The sequence below is a fragment of the Danaus plexippus genome, chromosome 5 (genome assembly GCF_018135715.1).
Source record: "Danaus plexippus chromosome 5, MEX_DaPlex, whole genome shotgun sequence".
NCBI classification, from domain to species: Eukaryota; Metazoa; Arthropoda; class Insecta; order Lepidoptera; family Nymphalidae; genus Danaus; species Danaus plexippus.
In genome coordinates, this window is record NC_083539.1 from 4,704,724 (window position 1) to 4,723,396 (window position 18,673).

The 18,673-nt window shown below is 27.3% G+C and overlaps 1 protein-coding gene across 1 annotated transcript; it reads left to right on the forward strand.

The window, feature by feature from the left end:
• Positions 1-1,676: 1,676 nt before the first annotated feature.
• On the forward strand, positions 1,677-18,458 carry LOC116768889 (lysosomal proton-coupled steroid conjugate and bile acid symporter SLC46A3-like). Its single transcript, XM_032659761.2, has 8 exons — positions 1,677-1,934; positions 11,009-11,923; positions 14,378-14,537; positions 15,947-16,048; positions 16,423-16,560; positions 17,052-17,135; positions 17,244-17,400; positions 17,589-18,458. The coding sequence occupies exons 2-8, from the start codon at positions 11,030-11,032 to the stop codon at positions 17,803-17,805; spliced, it is 1,752 nt and encodes a 583-aa protein (XP_032515652.2). The 5' UTR covers positions 1,677-1,934; positions 11,009-11,029; the 3' UTR covers positions 17,806-18,458.
• The last annotated feature ends 215 nt before the right edge of the window (positions 18,459-18,673 follow it).

Here is an 18,673-nt window from a genome sequence, read left to right on the forward strand (position 1 = left end):
GTAGATAAGAATGCGTTGTGTAGGTACAATAAAAAGTGAGAAGAAAGAAAATTTAAAATATTTAAAGAAGTAAAATAAAATCATGTATGTGTCAAATGTAATAAAACTAATTTATACTTTTGAGTTAGTTGAATAAATTATTGAATTAAATTTATATTTTTTATAACAATAGATTTGGATTAATAACTTCATACACGTCATAGACAACATGTATGTCAGTGTCATGCAAACTAAATTTATAACAAAACAATGCGTACTTTATATTTAAAATAACGGTTTATTACGTGTCGGCCTCTATGTATCTGTTTTGCATCTTTTGAGGTCAGATATTATAAATATGTGATTATATGATATGTGATTCTTTTACACTTTAGAAAACCATCAACATACTTCTAACAACGTTTTACTAAGTTTCTCACAATTTCTCTCTATGATATCTTTGAATACATCTTAACAAGCAATAACGCTTTTATTATAAAATAAAAATATCTCTTTTAAACTAATTTTTACATGAAAATAAAAAATATATATGAAATTGCACCGACTGTTTTCATTCTATTCTATCGTACCTAAACTTAGTTTCTGTATTCGAGAAACTGGATGTTTTGATTAAATTAAATGAGACCATACCAAGTTACAATACATATATGTATGTATTTATTATGACTGCTGCTTGGGAAAATCTTCTATAGAAAATTTAATCTTTATCAACTTTGATAGGTTCAGTTGTATATATTAAAATATTAATATAGCAGGCTCATTTTGTTTTACATGGGTTAACGTATTATACGAGTCGTTGATTTCATGAAAAAAAAAAAATTACTTTAAATATTAGTGACCGTTGCTGTTACACTTCTGTACCCTTCACGTTGCTTGTCCAAACTTTATCAATTAATTGATATTTAAAATATTGCTTCAGCAAATTTCAGTAAGCAGGAAAATATGTTCAATAGTTATGTTTATCTGATAATTAATAGACAAATATGCTTAAATTTTTTACCGCCCGCATCCTATTTTTCAAAAAATATTCAATGTACATGATATAATATACAAAGATTCGTACTATTTTATTTTATTATGTAGTAAATATGTAAAAAGACATATTTGATAGACTGATAACTGACTGATATATGATTGACAGAAAAAAATTATGGTGAATAAATCTTTATTCACCATATTTTTTTTACAACTTATTTTAACTACAACGACAAAATAGTACAAAGTGTGACAAATAGTAAATATAGCTCAAAATGAATCTTAGTGTGATGGAAATCTCCATGAAATGTGATAAAAGATAGACAAATAAAGACAGGTTAAAAAAGGAAAACTGTGTATTTTGTATTCTAAGATATTTTTCTTAAGTTTTTGTAACACTTTACTGACATTTTTTAAATGTAAAAAATGTTTTTTCCATGAATTATGGGTATGCTTACAAAAAGTTAGTGTCCAGATATGTTTAGGAATTGACAAATAGAGATCGCTATTACTGTTTACGTTTTTTTTACCTGATTGACATTTTTTTAATGTAAAAGATGTTTTTACCATGAAATATATTATTACTGTTAAAATTTTTTTTTTAAGATTTGGATTAAATTTACGTGACCGCTTGGATAGTGCTCAATCGTTGTTCTTTACCTAAAAATTTGAAGGTAAACACAACATGCAAATGGTGAAGCAAATAATATGGCGACAGTGCGGAAATTCGCTAAAAACCGATCTGTAGAAATAGTTAAGCCGGTGCGAACTCTTTGCAATCATCCGATAGTTACGAACTGCGGCTAACGTACGTAACTCGCGATTCGCGCGGATTCGAAAATCGAATTTATATTTTGTGACCGTTTCATAAAGCGCTTGGAGTAAATAAATTATAAGAACATTATAAAACGTCCCTGATTAAGTGTACAGTGATGAAAACTTGGTCGTGAATAATTTATGTAAGTGCAAAATATTTTAATTTGTGTATTGAATAATAGTTTATAGCCAAGTAGTCTTGTTAGTTTAGTTTAGTTAGTTTATTAAATTAAATTTAAAATGAAAATGTCAAGTGAGAAATTTTGGAATACAAAAAGTTATAACTCATTTTCTTTTATTATTTATTTTGCGTAGAGTGTTAAGCAATACAATAAAAATAATAGAAAAGTGGCACAACGGTTGTTGAGCGACTTCCTCTCTTTATACAACCTTATTTTTTTGTGATAGAAAAATTTAGAAATAATATTTACTTAAGCATTATCGAAATGAAAGCAAAATTAATTAAAGAACCAATAACGCATAGCAAAAAAAGAAATTGAAATTATTTTTACGTACATTTGCGTATCGTACCCATTTTAATTTGAAATTAAATATTCTTTTTAAAAACACTTAACATGAAAAGTGATTTATAATCATAACATTAAAATTCAAATAAAAGGTAAACAAAATTATTTTGAAGCCTTGATAACTGAAATATTTTGCATAATAAATAAAGGACGAAGACAAATCAACCTTCGTCTGAAATAAGCGATCGTTTTCAATCGAGAACCTTTCAAATCTATAAATAGATAAATTAAATATTACTGCATATAGTTATAAACATTTCACGATCCCCATTCGATTGATGTTGATCAGGCATGAAACTAGTTGTATTCTACAATGTAAAAAATGTTAGAAACTGAAATGTATAATTTAAAAAAAAAATTAAACCTGATTTATGACTATTTTGAAAATTATAACAAAGATGACAACAATGAAATTATCACATTTTGCGGACGACCTACGGATAATTAATTATCATTATTTTTGTTATAGCATCTCGTTACGCTGAATCCATATTGTTAAGTTTAATCAGAAATTAATTGCATTCAGCCAACCGCGAACGACGTCATGGGTGTTGCTTTTTATTTGTAGCAACGTTTTTGTCATCCTACCAGAATACGGAAATTAAATTGAACAATATTACAGTACACCGGTTTAATCGAATTTAGATAACATCCTGTTGAAAGTAATGTACAGCTGCCAAATTAATCAAGCAAATTAATAAACACCTACATCATTTACAATATGAGCAGATCTGATTTCGTACGATTACTGTTGTGACTTTTATAACACACTTTACAATAGACTTAATAACTCAATAATTTTTTTATCTAATGATGGCTAATAAATAAATAATAGTGCTGATTATTATATTTAAAATTTAGATAAGATGTATATTAATCTAATGAGCATGGAAGAAAAATTAGTTTAAATATTAAGCAAAGGATCAAATTTTTCTCCAACTGTTTATAACTACAATTTTAAAAAAGTTCTTAATTTGAAATATTGCTATTTGTCCTTATAGTACGCTTGTTTTTAGTTATTTAAATGAATTATTTAAGTCAGTTAAAGTTGTTTTGGATATTTTGTATAAAATAAAAGAAACTCCTACATATAAATACGATGATAACTAAATTTACTTAAATTATTATTAAAACATTATTCTTACTGATTATTACACGGATTGTTAGATATTTTACATACATTTTTATGATTAATATGAAATTTACTTACTTCTGAATTGTATGTAGCAATTTCATAAATGACTGTTATAATGTTAAATTATAATGTACAAAGTATATTAAGTGCAAAGGTTGTGTAATTTTAACGACATGCTTTAACGGAAAATATTAAGAACCATAAGGCGATGTTATCATTCTGTAATGGTATTTTCATGACCTTGGAAACCCTGTCATTCCATTGTTGCCCAACTCTACGTATGTATAAAGTAATTATCCTATACTTTATAAAAGATAATTGTGAAGTAAGGGCAATTCAACAACGAAAATATGTATCAAAGGAAACAACGTATTATTTTGTAAATACACATCAAATGACACGGTCATACAACAGATAATTTTAGCATAATTTCTTAAATTTGTTTAATATTACTCAAAATGATATAAAAAAAATCATATAATTTATATTTATACAGTATTTGCTCGCTACGAACTTTAATACATTTTTGCTAAAATTTTTGAACGGCTTTTCATTTACTTAGGTTATTATAATTGTGTAATGATAGCAAAAAATAATTATTATATATTTTAATTGTATGCTTATTATTAAATAAACAACTGGACACATTTTTATGTTCGAGAATAAAATGTACTCATATCTTATACACCATTTACTCCAAAAACAAAAATTGGTCCAAAAACAAGGGTATATTTTATTTCGAATGTCGCAAGTTTCTTGTTAAAAAAATCTTTAAAAACAAAAAGTTATTTTTGGATTTCGTTAATATTAAAAATGCGACACCGAGTGTCATTCTTTGGTTATTGATTTCTTAATACACACAATCATAACGCTATAAAACATAATATGTAATTTTAATAACACGTGTTACATAAATAAATTATTATATAACGTTAGCAAGGTATCTTAACACATAAAAAAGTAGAACATTCCAACCAATAAAACTAAAACAAGTAAAATTGAACGCCTATCATAAGGATTTTGTTTTTATTCTCGAATTCGTAGAAAGCTGACAAAAATTACTACATAATTAGAGCTAATATCTTTCTCAAAATCAATAGAAAGTATCCTTTGCTATAATCATCGAGAAATTAAGACGAAAAATTAATAATTTTCTCAGTTAAAAAGGGTTTGTAAAAAAATAAACAATGTTGTTTCTTTTAATTTTAAAGCGACGAAATAATTGAAACCAGTTCCTGCTGGTCCTTTCCTTGACGTGTAACAAAGGCATATATGATTTGATCTTTAAATAAATTAAATGACAACTTTCAGTCCTTAAAGTCAAGGTATTAATGTTTCTTATATATCTTTTAAAGGATTTTGTTTAAACAGCTTCCTCTTTACATTACTATTCTATTTATCGAGTACAATTCCAATTTCAAAAATGCTGTTTTTGTGAATGTATGTATGTATCAGAATATATGTTCTTTACATATATTTTAAACAGATTAATATCAAGTCGCTAATTTTCTATCGTGTGTAATTTTTTGTAATTATTTTATACACGATGATGATTTGTTTTGAAACTATAACGTAATGAGAGAACTTTAAAAAGCTATATCATCCTAAGTGAAAGGAAGGTTCATATTTAATGGTAGCCTAAATTTGCTAAATCCGTCAATGAACTTTAACTAGTTCAAGATGTAATATTGGCATACAAATAAATTTTAGCCTTCAATCATTCGTTCATAACATGAGCTTTAAAAATTCCAATCACTATTACTAATACGTATGCCGGGTGTTAAATTGTGTTATCACATTCTACTACAGAGGTATTGAAACAAATTTTAACTACCGCTAAACCAATAATGAGATTCATGAAATATGTTTTATTGTCCTTAAAACTTTATTATCCTCCGTCGTGTGCTGTTAAACAAAATATTTTTATATTATATACTCGTATTGTAACAAAAATATAGAGATAAAATGTCCTTAAATAAAGTAAAAAAAATCTATATTATTTTCAAAGGTTTAGTTTTTAAGCACCGATTCAGTGTAAAATAACCCAAGATTTGCGATTTTTCTATAAGATTGTTAAGAAAATTTTTATATGAAACATGACCGTATGTGTTGTTATCGCGTAAGTTTCCGTAGCTTGTGACTAACTGAACAAAATTCAACAAAATTTTTATACATAGTTTACTTTTCGAGTTATGTTGTAACAGTCATAATTATGTATGTATGTATTTTTATATATTTGACTGTCATCCAAATGGCTTTTGTTTCAGTTGATTTAAATAAAAAATCTCTACATTTAATTATGATTTTTTTGAAAGGGATTTTCCTTGTACTGTTTTGGTTCACACTCCAACGGTTAACTAATTGTTATATTACATTTTTTTTTGTTATTCTTACATGTGAAAAATTTTATCGAAGTAAATAATACTTTATAATATTCGGCCATTTTGGAACTTGTCATATAATATTTTCTTATATTATCTTTAATACTACTATAATATGATGTACTTCACATACCACTTAAAATTTTAAAGGGAATCTGTGAAATTTTTCCCCGACTTTTTTTTACCATAAGTATAAATTAAATGCGTTAGACTTATTTTGATATAATTAACGCATTTACTAAAGTGAAAGAAGAATGTTTTTCTATTTATGTTATTGGAATAGGGATCTTATAAGGAATTTAAAAGAAGCACTACCTGTTGGTATTGAACCGAACTACTAATCTATATTTCTCTATATGTACATACATACGTACAGGTTTCACTGGTGAAATCGGGATTCTTAACCTACACACGTGGAAAATGTTGTGCTTATATATTATATACATAGAATTATTACATAAAAATTTTACCACTTTTTGGAAATAAAGAACATTTATTTTCATCCTAATCCTAACTATGCCTTTATACATGTCGAAGTTACAATAAATAGCTTTGTGTATATTAAATTAAGGTTATCTTTATGGGGTTAAGGTATTTATAATTTGTATCGTTTAATACAATATACAAAGAATTCTTATACTTCTATTTTGTAATAGAACAATGCTGGTTGTTTTGAAAATATCTTTGTTTGAATCAATAAGACTACACGGTTCGAGTCTGTTAGTAATTCAATGTTTACATTTTTCGGATCAGCGTTTGGATGATTAAAAACAAACAGCAATTCTTTAATTGTTATTTGTATGACATTTCAATATAAAATAAAATAACATTTCTTAGATTTGTCTTTGTATTGTGTTTATTGGAGTACCTACGTTTGTCATATTGTGTACGTTGTTGACTCAAAATATTTTAAAAAGGATGTTAATGGTTTCACTAAATATTCGCATAAGTCTGCATCCGTTTTGAAAAGTATCAACAATTTAATGCTTAAACAGATTATATTAAAACGATTTGACCTGGATAACGTCGTAGAAAGAAAAATTAAACATTTAGTGTAGCATGAAGTCGGTTTAATATTTAATGTGTAGTTAAAACAAAGAGTTACTAAATTATCAATTGTAAAATAAATTTTTACTTATATTGAGGTAAATTAATTATAATTTACAAGTCTTTATTATGTTAATACTTTCGCTACTTTTAAATAATAAGACGTTTAGGAAAATAATTTGTATATTTGTAAAAAAAAATAATTTAGTTAATAAAAACAAATATGAATAAAAAAGAAATAAAATATATACATTATAGTCTAGTATAAGATAATGATGACAGTGAGGAAAAACAAGATCACAGCTAGTAAGCTGGTAACTATACCACTATAACTGTTAACTTTACTAAAATCAGAACGTTAAAGAAACGAATATTCAAATTGTATTAAATACATGTATCACAAATAAATATAAAAACATATTTATTGATATATTATTATTTATTACTGTAATCAAATATGTGTGACAAGGCCGCAAGGTTAGCGACTTCAGACACCGAGTGAAGGGAATGAATACATCTTATTTTTTGCAAGCTGAATTTGCAACACGATAAAAGATAACACAGTGCCAAATCTGCATGGTATATGGAATTATGTTATAGAGCTTATTTTTATTTCAAGTTTTTTTTATATATATTTATTAACATATATCTAAAATTAGCTGCAGATATATAATTAATACCATAGATTAATTCAGAAAAATATTGTTGAAAGTAAACACTTTGGGATGTCTTTAATCTTCCAGCTAGCTACATAATAAAAAATGTACAAAAATTAAAAGCAAATTACATAATATATATACCAAGGAAATAAACTTCTTATCTTATTTATATATATTATATATATTTATGAAACATACGTAAAGTGAAATAAAATGACAGCTACTGAATCAAATAGTTTTAGGAGGCAGAGATAAAACATCTTATTCCTCTTTAATTCATACAACAATCTCATTACACTTGCATCAAATCTGGAATGTACATGTATATCATATATACATAAGTACATATATATATGTATATAGTAAAAATTAATAGAAATATAAAAAAAATCACATAAACAGGAAATCATTCTTGTTACAATTTAATGAAAGAACTTTTTGTTCTTTTAATTGTGAGAATATTTTTTGCTTCCATTGTCATTTTTGTTTTTGTCAATAAACATTTAGTCAAAACGTTTTTTAAAACTAAGCTATGATGAATGATTTTAAGTTTTTTAAGGGTATTAACTGTTTTACATCAAAACACATCCACTAGACATCTTATTCGCTGCGTCAAATCTTAAAAATCATGTTCTTGAGCTATTCTTAGTATTCGCTTAATTCAAATCGATACGTTAAAAGTGCCTTATCATATTAAAAGAAATACTTATAAAATACTTCAACAGTTATACAATATTCTATTTATAAGAATAAATGCCTTAAACTTTTTACTAATATTATTTTCGAATGAACTATGTTTATCATTAAGTACTCACATCCTTCTAATACGATCAATCAACAAGAAATTTTTAACGTAAAATACTTTACTTTTGACGTTGGAAAGCAGGTATGGAAGGCAAAGGTACCTTTGATGTCTATAACAGTTTGAAAATCAAATTCATAACAGCTTAATAAACAAAAATAAAATATAATGAGATGTCAAATGACAGAATTTATAAATATTGAGACCAATATCATATATCACCCTGGTGGATTCATATAAGTGATTAATTTTGAATTAATCGATTAGGCGATTGACAGATGATCAACATGTAAAAAAACGGCATTCACGGCGAAGACTGTCGACTGCCTGCTCTTAGTTGTCATCTTTAATTCACTGGCCTTAAAAACTATATAATAGTTGAACATTATTTTGTTTTTACAAATTGTAAGAAAACTCTCAATAGAAATATGGAATTCATAATTAATAAAAGTACATTAATTCTTATTACAATTGCTGACATTTTATATAACCGTTATTCTCAATAAATGTTAGATTTATATATTTTTCTATTATCTATGTTTATGGGTCAAAGTCTTTTCTTGTTCTGAACTTAACATCTGATATAATGCTCTTGAATTATACCAAATAAGGTCTTGCTTATGTTTGCTATATAATATTCTTAATACTTTGAATTTAAGAAACATACTGATATACCTAATCCATTATTTATTGTAAATTTGGAATATAATTTCAATATAATTCAAATAAAATAATAAACCTCTTACGTAAATGTAGTTTCTATGTAAAAATAAAATCCGGTAAACTTAATAAATATTAACAATTATATTATTCTCATTATTATAATGTTATGTTATTAACAAATGCTATTTTTAATAAGGTATCTTAATTATAAATGAAAGTAATGATTTACTATACTATTTCAAGACTATTATATTGCCAATTAATTATTTCTGTCATGCTCGATTTTAGCCATGAATGTTACATTAAAATGTATTTTGCTTACAATTAAATAAAACAAATATATGTTATGTATTTCCTTTAATAATCCTTGATAAGGAACACGGAATCGGCTAGACGAGGTCGATCTGATGATGCCGCTGTACCTATACAAGTTTTTGTTAGCTCGCATTGTAGAGATGTCCTCAAGGTTCGCCGTTTAATGTTTATATCCGCTTTGATACATAATCTTTTTAAAATTTATAGTTAATAGCTATCTCAATGATAAACAAATTGCGAGGTTGGAATAGTTTCTTATGGAGATCTTACTCATCTTAATAATAATAAGAATGCTCTTTATTGTACACCCTTAAATTAACAACTCAATCGTCAGGTTTCTTATATTTTTCATTGACAAAGATCATATACGCAACGTAATCAACTGCAAATCTGTATTAGCGCTATATATATATAGATATTCAAGTTTTACCGCTACATAATATTTCCATTCTAAAATTTTAATTCTAAAATTTTAATTCTAAAATTTTAATAATTTTATTTCTAACTTTTATGTAAACCTAATTATTGTAAAATCAATTGATGAGTTCATTAAATATTATACGTTCACATAAGTTTAAGTAAACATTTTAAAAATTCGTGTCTTATCTAGTTTGTGTGTTATTAAGTACATACATACATTGTCATAAATGTGTTTAAAAATATAGGTAAATACACGAAATTCTTTTATTCCGTGACTCTGCTGGAAACAATGATAATGCAGGACGATAAAAACCATTGCGTCCGTGTAAAGTTAATTCTGTCTAGCATTCAGACGATTACAATAAGTACGCAGTAAACATGAGATGATTACCACGTCCGGTATTAGGAACATTAACGCATTTACCAATCAGAGGTACCAAAGTTTACAGTAGAAGATGAAATTTAGCAAACGAGATCTTAAACCGATGCATGGGCCGATTTCTGTCTGCTTATTACACATTGATATATCCAAACTAAAGTCGGAATCAACTTTAAAAATTCTAAACTTTATTGTATTTGTAAACTAGTTTTTGCCCGCGACTTCGTCCGCGTAAATTTCAGAATTAGTACTAAATAGCTTTTACCCGTGACTTCGTCCGCATTGGATAGTTTTTTTGTATAGTAGTATGAACAAAACCTGAGCTGTACTTTTTTGTGCGTATGTTTGAATCGTGCCGAGATGGGGTGAGGCCATACTAAGTGTGATTGTCATAGGTTAGGTTTGGTTAATACATTTTGAGAAGAAGATAGGTTACTGCAATACATTTTTATATACGATGTTTTTTGTTTTTCCTTCCTTGGCCAGAAAAGTAATTTTTCCCATGGGAATGCGTTGTTTTCCTGCGGTCAAAAGTAACTCATATTCTTTTTTAAGTCTCAAACTATCTCGTTACCCAATTTCGGCCCACCTGTATTTTCTCATGGAAATGCGTCATTTTCCCGGGGTAAAAAGTAGCCTATGTCCTTTCTCGGGTATCAAAATATCTCCATACCAAATTTCGTGCAAATTGTTTCAGTAGTTTAGGCGTGATTGAGTAACAGACAGACAGACAGACAGACAGAGTTACTTTCGCATTTATAATATTATTTAGTAGGGATATTTGTATGTATATAATATTTTGTAATTAATCATACCCATCAACGCTGAGATACCTTATCTTAATAAAATATATGATATAATTGGCTGAAATATGTGTTTCTTGTTTCAGATTACAATTGCAAGCGTAATTATGGCTATTGAAAGTACAAAGAATGGTAAAGATAACAATCATTCTCAGGAAAATTTTTACGTCATAAATGGAGGTAATGTAGTTATCGCTAAAGATGATTTGTACAAGAATACTTCATGCAAAGATTCAAAGGGTACAAACGTGAAGAAAGAGCAAGAAGATGTCAACAGTTTCGATGGACTGAACGTTTTTCAAAAATTCAAACGCATGATATCATTAATAACGGTTGAACCAATATTAGCCTGTTATGTTATGCCATCTGTACTAGCAGCACTAGCAACACAAAATCTATATTTAGAAAAGGCCTGTAGAGTAAACTTAAAGTTTGATCATCATGTATGCGATGCTTTAACAAAAAGAGAAACAGTGAATTACACATTGGAAGAAGAAGCTGTGCAGACGTTAGTAGCATCTGTGGCAGGATGGAAAACCGTACTGCAATCATTTTTACCATGCGGCGTATTAATATTTCTAGGAGCCTACAGCGATAGAGTTGGACAAAGAAAGTTTTGTATGCTTTTGCCAATTGTCGGTGAATTTTTGACCAGTATAGGGCTGATAATAAACACGCATTTCTTTTATGAATTGCCCGTTGAGGTGGCTGCTGTCACAGAAGCCATATTTCCTGCTCTAACTGGAGGCTGGTTTACTATGTTCATGGGAGTTTTTAGTTACATAGCTGATGTTACAACAGAGGAGCAAAGAACACTACGTATTGGAATAGTGAATCTATTTTACTCTTTGGGAGTACCAGTTGGTGCAGCGCTTAGTGGAATTTTAGTGCGAAAAATAGGTTTATATGGTGTATTTTCTATAAGTGCCTCGTTATATGTCTTGAGCTTCTTATACGGATATTATAGGATAAAAGAAGTTAAAAGGACCGATCTAATAGTGGTAAGTTGAACCTATTTTTCTGAAACCTACAATAATAATTATAAAATTATGAATTTTTTCAAATAACTTATTTACTTTACGAATGGGAGTGTTTCTGATCGATTCGATTACACTAAAAAATTATGCCAGTACGATAATATTCAATGTTTATTTGTCTCTAATTCATACAATGTTTTATTGTAATAAATTTTAACGTTAATTCTGAATTTTCTTTGCAAAATTGCATCGTATAAAGGAATACGAGAGATGTAAACAATGATTCCAGCAACACAATTATACAATCATAATTAACCACTTAATGTGATCAGAATAAATTGTTCTAGATTAGTCAATTTTATTTCCTTTTTACAAAAGCTATTTTAATTTTAAATACAGATACATAAAAGTATCGTTCAATCATATCATAATCAAATAGGTTTTTATTAAAACAACTAAATTAGAATAGAGTTCGCTAACGGTAACGGTTCGGTAACGGTAAAAGGCCTAATATTTTTTAACAGTTTGCGCTTATGTATGGGACGTACTGCAAAGATTAATATCACTCCATTTGCGTTATGGCCATCGAAAAGAATATGATGATATAAAATAATTCAAATTCTTTTAACACTCAAATAACGTGATTGCTCACAGCACAAAAATTTAAAACAAGTAAATTCATTACTGCTAAATAAGGAAAATAATTTGCCATTGACGCCTCTTCAGTTTACGTAACAGGTTACAAGTTCAATGACTAACTCAATTCAAGCGTAACAATAAAAAATGACCACCAACTTGGCCTACTAAGATGTCACTATCGCTTGAAAGGAAGGTCGCGTTACGTTACGCTCTACAAGTCAATATATTGCAATGAATTAATGAACTATTAACATTTAATATTATCGAGCTTATCAGCGATCTGTGTGATTATCTACTTCAGGCAATGTCGATAAGAATACTTATATAACTTATTTTAAATTTTTGTAAAACTAAGAAAAATCCTCATATTTCATGGATGTTTCATTTTTAAATGTTATTAAAAAACCTAGAAGTATTGTTCTTCTCGCTACAAAGGCAGAACGTTATATGCTTAGAATTTATATTATCGTAATAAAATATTTAACAAATGAATAATCCGAGATCATTAGTTCCGATCACCTTATGTCTTATTTTATTGATTAATAGCAGCCCACATGATCAGTGGCTTATCAATTAAAGAAATGCCTAATAGTAATTTGAGTTAAGACTATTCATTTCATCAATATGCCTTTTTTATTTTTGCTAACTCATTGTCTTCTAGTTAGTTTATGACGTTTGCATCTCTCTTACATAATTATTAAAACAAATGTTTCAGATGAAGTTTATAGTAATTACTTAGAATTTATAGGTTTATGTAGGTAGGTAGGTTATGTATTAAGAAATTCATTTTTGTCTCATTTCAGAAATGTTTATGTAAATAATAAGGTAGCGTTTTATTTAATATCATATTAAAATTCATGCGTTCGATATCTAGTATTATTAAGACAATGTTATTAATATATTCAGATATTACAAAAAGTTTAAATAGCCCATAACATAAAAGTTTCAAATTATTTCGCAATTTTTTTATGATAATATTTTACATCACTACAATTCGACGTCGTATATGCAGGGTTTGAAATCAATGCTAAAATAACAGTGATTAAATTATATCGCAATCTTTGAAAACGTTTAGGAATAATATGAAGTGAGCGTTAGTTTCTCTCGTTCAAGTTATGTAATATAGCTTTGAAAAAAAAACATATTTTATTAATGATGATACAAAAAAAAACTGCTACTGACAATTAAACAAAAAAGTGCTTGCAAATTAAAATAGTTTTATCTAATTTTACGCTGTTTTAATAGGTTGTTACATTTATACCAGGGTTAAAGATTAAAATATTAAAAATTTTATAATTAAATTATATGGAATAGAATTAAATTAAATACCGAAACAAATATAATGTGATGAATTTTTTAACCATTTAACACACATTAAAATTAATTATTATTACAAGGACATAACTTTAATAAATCAGCAATAGTTTTTTTCTTAGATTTAATATAAATGATTTATTTATTTTATAAATAATTATAGTTTTTTCATAAAAATTGGAAAAACTTCGAAAATTAGTAAAGAGAACTTTTTAACAATTTAAATGAAGCAGTGAAAATTAACGGTTCGTATTTAAAATATTAGGTACTCCATATATATTTACCACATAAGGTAGAAGAGCCACGTTATTGATTTTCTTTCATATGTTTATTTGATTATTACAATGAGATTATATCCTCACTTATTATGTTGCTTAATTTTAATTTTATAACTTTTATAATAATTCGTTTTGTATATGTTTATGACTCGCATGTTGATTAAAATTATAAAAGTTTGGCTGATTTTTATGTTCCTTGAAATTGTAGGTTTAATTTTGAATGCTTAAATAATTTGTATATTTACAGAAACCAAGCAATAACTGTTGTGAATGGCTTCGTGATTTCTTTGACATGCGTTACGTCAAAGATACAATGATGGTAGCGTTTAAACGCGGACCAAACAACCGTCGATTGAGAGTTATCATGTTGGTCATTGTTCTTTGTGTTGTTATTGGTCCTATTTATGGTGAGTATAATTGTTCTTTTTATTGACACTTAATATTCATGTCCCATATAAAATATATGATTCAAACGAAGTCAGAAAAATAGAAACAAAAAACTCCCAGCTAGAACAAAATATGAGTTTAATAGAGTTACGATATTTACCTATGCCGGTGGAAGTTTACGTAATTTTTAAAAACAATTGCTTATGGTTTAGTGTATATATAGAAATACACTAATTAATCATCCAGTGTACTTTATAAAATATTTGATTGAATTTTTTCTTCATAATCACGTTGTAATTGGTTTACGCTAATGGCCACGTGATTACAAAATTTGCCTTTTTATTCTTTTTTCGGAGGAAAATTTATAGTCATCTAGCTATTAAACCTTATCTAAAACACACAACACGCTTTCTATTGGCTAATGATGAGTGACATTTGTCCTCATTGCACTAAAGATTGCCATCGATCGATTTGTATTTTATGTCATAAATACATCAAGTTCGTTTTGGCCACGTTTCAAAGATTTTCAGTCAATTATCTTCAGCTACACAATTGCAGATACATTTAAGAATTATAAAATTTAAAAATAATTTAGAAAAAAAATGTTTAACATAAGAATATTGTAAGGGCCTTAATATTATATCGACAGATATGCTCTTAGGAAAGTGTCGTTGAATGAGCGGAAAAAAAATACAGGTTTATATATATTAAATGATACTTGTTAAGAGTAGTTTTTAAAGAAGTCAATGTTCTTAAGCTGTTTATACATGATTTATGTGCTTATGGCAACTTTATATCAGTCAGATATATATGTATATAAACTTGATAAACATGGATAGAAATCTATATTTTCGTCTTTACAAAGTGATCAAAATCGTTATACTTTTATATAGAAACAAATAGGATAGAATGGTTTCATAAAATAGGCATTTTGTAGGTCAGCACAATTCAAAAGAGAAATAGTTTTATTTATTTATATGTGGAATATCTTCAATATTGGATATTTTATTAACTGAAACAGGTCCCTAACCTCTTCTAAACTAAATATTTGCTGTTACATTCGTGTGTATTTCGACGGTTTAATTTTATTCGTCCCTATTCGAATAAAATGTATTTTGTTTCGAATATTGTTTAGTTCAAATAATTTCAAGATTATATTAAAATGCCAATTGCTAAAATCAAACACCTAATTCTCGGGCGAGATTGTCTCCAACAATACGAATTGTAAGGTCGTCTGAAGTAATATTTTTTAACATAATTTTAGGATTCCGAAAAGAACTATTTTATGAATTATAATTGTGTTTATTTTTTTAATTTTACATTCGGATAGTCCTCTTTAAACTGGAGTCGTTATATCGTCAACGTTTGAAGACAGCGATACTAATTATTACTATGGTAATGTATAATTATGTGTTATTATTATTTTTAGGCGAGATGTCTGTCATGTACTTGTTTACGAGATACCGGTTCAACTGGAATGAAGTGGATTTTAGTATGTTTTCTACTTATGCAATGTGCACTTCTCTAGTTGGTATGTATGAATGTCATTACCCGCACAAATACTATTTTCTTTACAATTCATTACTACCACTTGATAATAAGGTTTAAACAGATTTGGTTTGTAGGTTTTCAAAGTAGTGATTTAGAATTAAGATCTAAATTGACATTCTGATATTTTACAAAGATTTTTCCTTGTGCTTATTTATAACAATCTGTGTTGTTGCTCGTCCTTTAACATTTTATAGTTTTACTAATACAAATAATTTAATTATAGTACGAGTAAATTGGCAAAACTTTTGTAACTCAAACCGCAAAAACAATGTTTTTCTCAAGTAGTCGTATGTACTCGTCATTTATATTTATTATTTTGTTATATTGTCTGTTAACTTTAGATTTCTCATTCAGGTACACTTTTCTCCGTGGGCGTGTTCAGTCACTTGTTGAAATTTGATGATGCAGTCATTGGAATAATATCATGCACTAGCAAAATTTTGTCTGGTTTCATGTATGCTTTCTCTACGACGACATGGCAAATTTATATCGGTTGGTAATCCAACATTTTACATTTTAGTAACGGGAATTTTGTATTTGCTTTGTCCAGACAATTAAATGAATGCAAAGCATGTAGTCATCATCTATGACTTCCTTTGCTTCTTATGCATATAAACAAAAAAAAATACAATCACTTCACAACCCGAAGAAAACGGGTCGCGATCTTGACTTTTAAATAGTTTTTCATACCCACATCCAAAGTAATAAATCATTAAGTTTACAAATATGTAATGGAAGCTTCAGACAAAAACATATTATATTTCACTAAAAACTAAATAGACGCTTACAATATTGGACGAATAATAAAAACAATAAATAGAAACTTTACATAATGTCTTATTCAAATTTAAAAAGTAAACTGAAAGTTGATTTAGTTACTTGAAATGTTTGAATATCAAGAAAAGTAAAGTTCCTATGTCATATACTTTTTTATGCACGATGTAAAGAAAGAACGTGGTTATTATTTATTTAAATTGTTTCAGCACCGTTAATTGAGATATTCAACGGTACATCGTTCATCGCTATGAGGTCGATGGTTTCTAAGCTTGTCGAAAAAGACGAGCTGGGTAAGTTTCTAATAAATATGAACACGCTAATCTAATAATATAGGAAAACGAATTCATTTTTATTTAACAATTAACACGTTCGTGCAAAATTTTATATGTTTTTTATAGGCAAAACGAATTCATTCTTCGGTGTAGCTGAAGCGATGATGCCTTTGGTGTACGCACCTATGTATACAACTGTATATACAGCTACTATAAAAACCTTCCCAGGTGCCTTCTTCTTGTTAGGAGGAGGTCTTACTGTACCCGCTGTACTTATATTTTTGTAAGTATATTTTAGAATGTCATCATTTACCATTTATATCGTAATCCTTTTGAAGGCAAATGTTGTTTAGTTTGCTTTATTTCTTATTTAACTAAGTTTCTTCTTGAACTTAACAAACTATTTAATTGGTATTGTGAAATAGCAACCAATTTATTTAATTTGATCTAAAATTATTTAAAATTTTAAAGATGGCTGTACTTGGATTATAAAAAGCGTGGTCCTCAACAACCTACAAAGGAAAACGAAACAGGTAAAGAGGAAGAGAAAAATGGTATAGATAATAAAGCTTTTGAGGAAGAAAAAAATAAAACAAAAACGGAAACTAATCAAGGCATGGAAAGCATAAATCAATCGCAAATAGAAATGGGATTTACAGAAAGCATGCTGTGTACAAGTAAACTGTGATGTATTTAGTTGAAATAGGATAAATTACGGCCTTTCATTTGTTGACGGCTCATGTAAACTGTCAATTCTGACGTAAGTAAATTAATTTGTAATATGACATTAAAACGAATTTAAAATATATCATTAAATAATTTATATTTACAATTTTAATTATATTTATCATCTACTTAAAAAAAAATAAAGAATTTTTCTAGAAAAAAAAGTCTATTGTAATGGTATGCTGTGATATTTGTGATATATGTATATTGAATATTATTGTCATATTTGTTTTCAAATTCCATTGTGTCATTTCAGCAGTTTTAAGGCTATTCCACTGTGATTTTGTATAAATAAATTATATTATAACTATACATATACATAAAATTCTTTGATATTTCTTGGTACTTAAAATTTCATATTATTTAACATTTGTCCTTAAAATAATTGGATTAATATTTAAATTTTGTTTAGTTATGTTAATAGGCTACTTTTTTATCATACATAGTTTTAATAACAATAATTTATACTAATTTAATAATTTATAATGAGCAATCAAAAATGTGTTTTCGGCAAAAATTGTAATTCTATATTATATATACAACTGACAATATATGTACTTATTTATAGTTAGGCGTATGAACTTAAGTGAAAAATAAAATAATGTTTCCTTGTTACATTGCATTTTTGATCTCTCACATGGCCCCAGCACGCCAAATTCATAGAAAAAAAATACGGCAGAACTTTCAGTTATTTGGTATTGTTAAATAATTAGGACCCTACAATCATTAATTGACCTAAATGTAATTATTTTATTTTTTAAAGAATATTAATAACAAATTATGATTATTTCAAAGAATTACGGAGGTGCCCATTTATTAACGCCCAACAA

Coding starts and splice junctions, on each gene's coding strand:
- LOC116768889 (XM_032659761.2), top strand. CDS start 11,030: ATGGCTATTGAAAGTACAAAGAATGGTAAAGATAACAATCATTCTCAG. Junction 11,924..14,377: donor AAAGGACCGATCTAATAGTG/GTAAGTTGAACC, acceptor GTATATTTACAG/AAACCAAGCAATAACTGTTG. Junction 17,401..17,588: donor CCCGCTGTACTTATATTTTT/GTAAGTATATTT, acceptor AAAATTTTAAAG/ATGGCTGTACTTGGATTATA.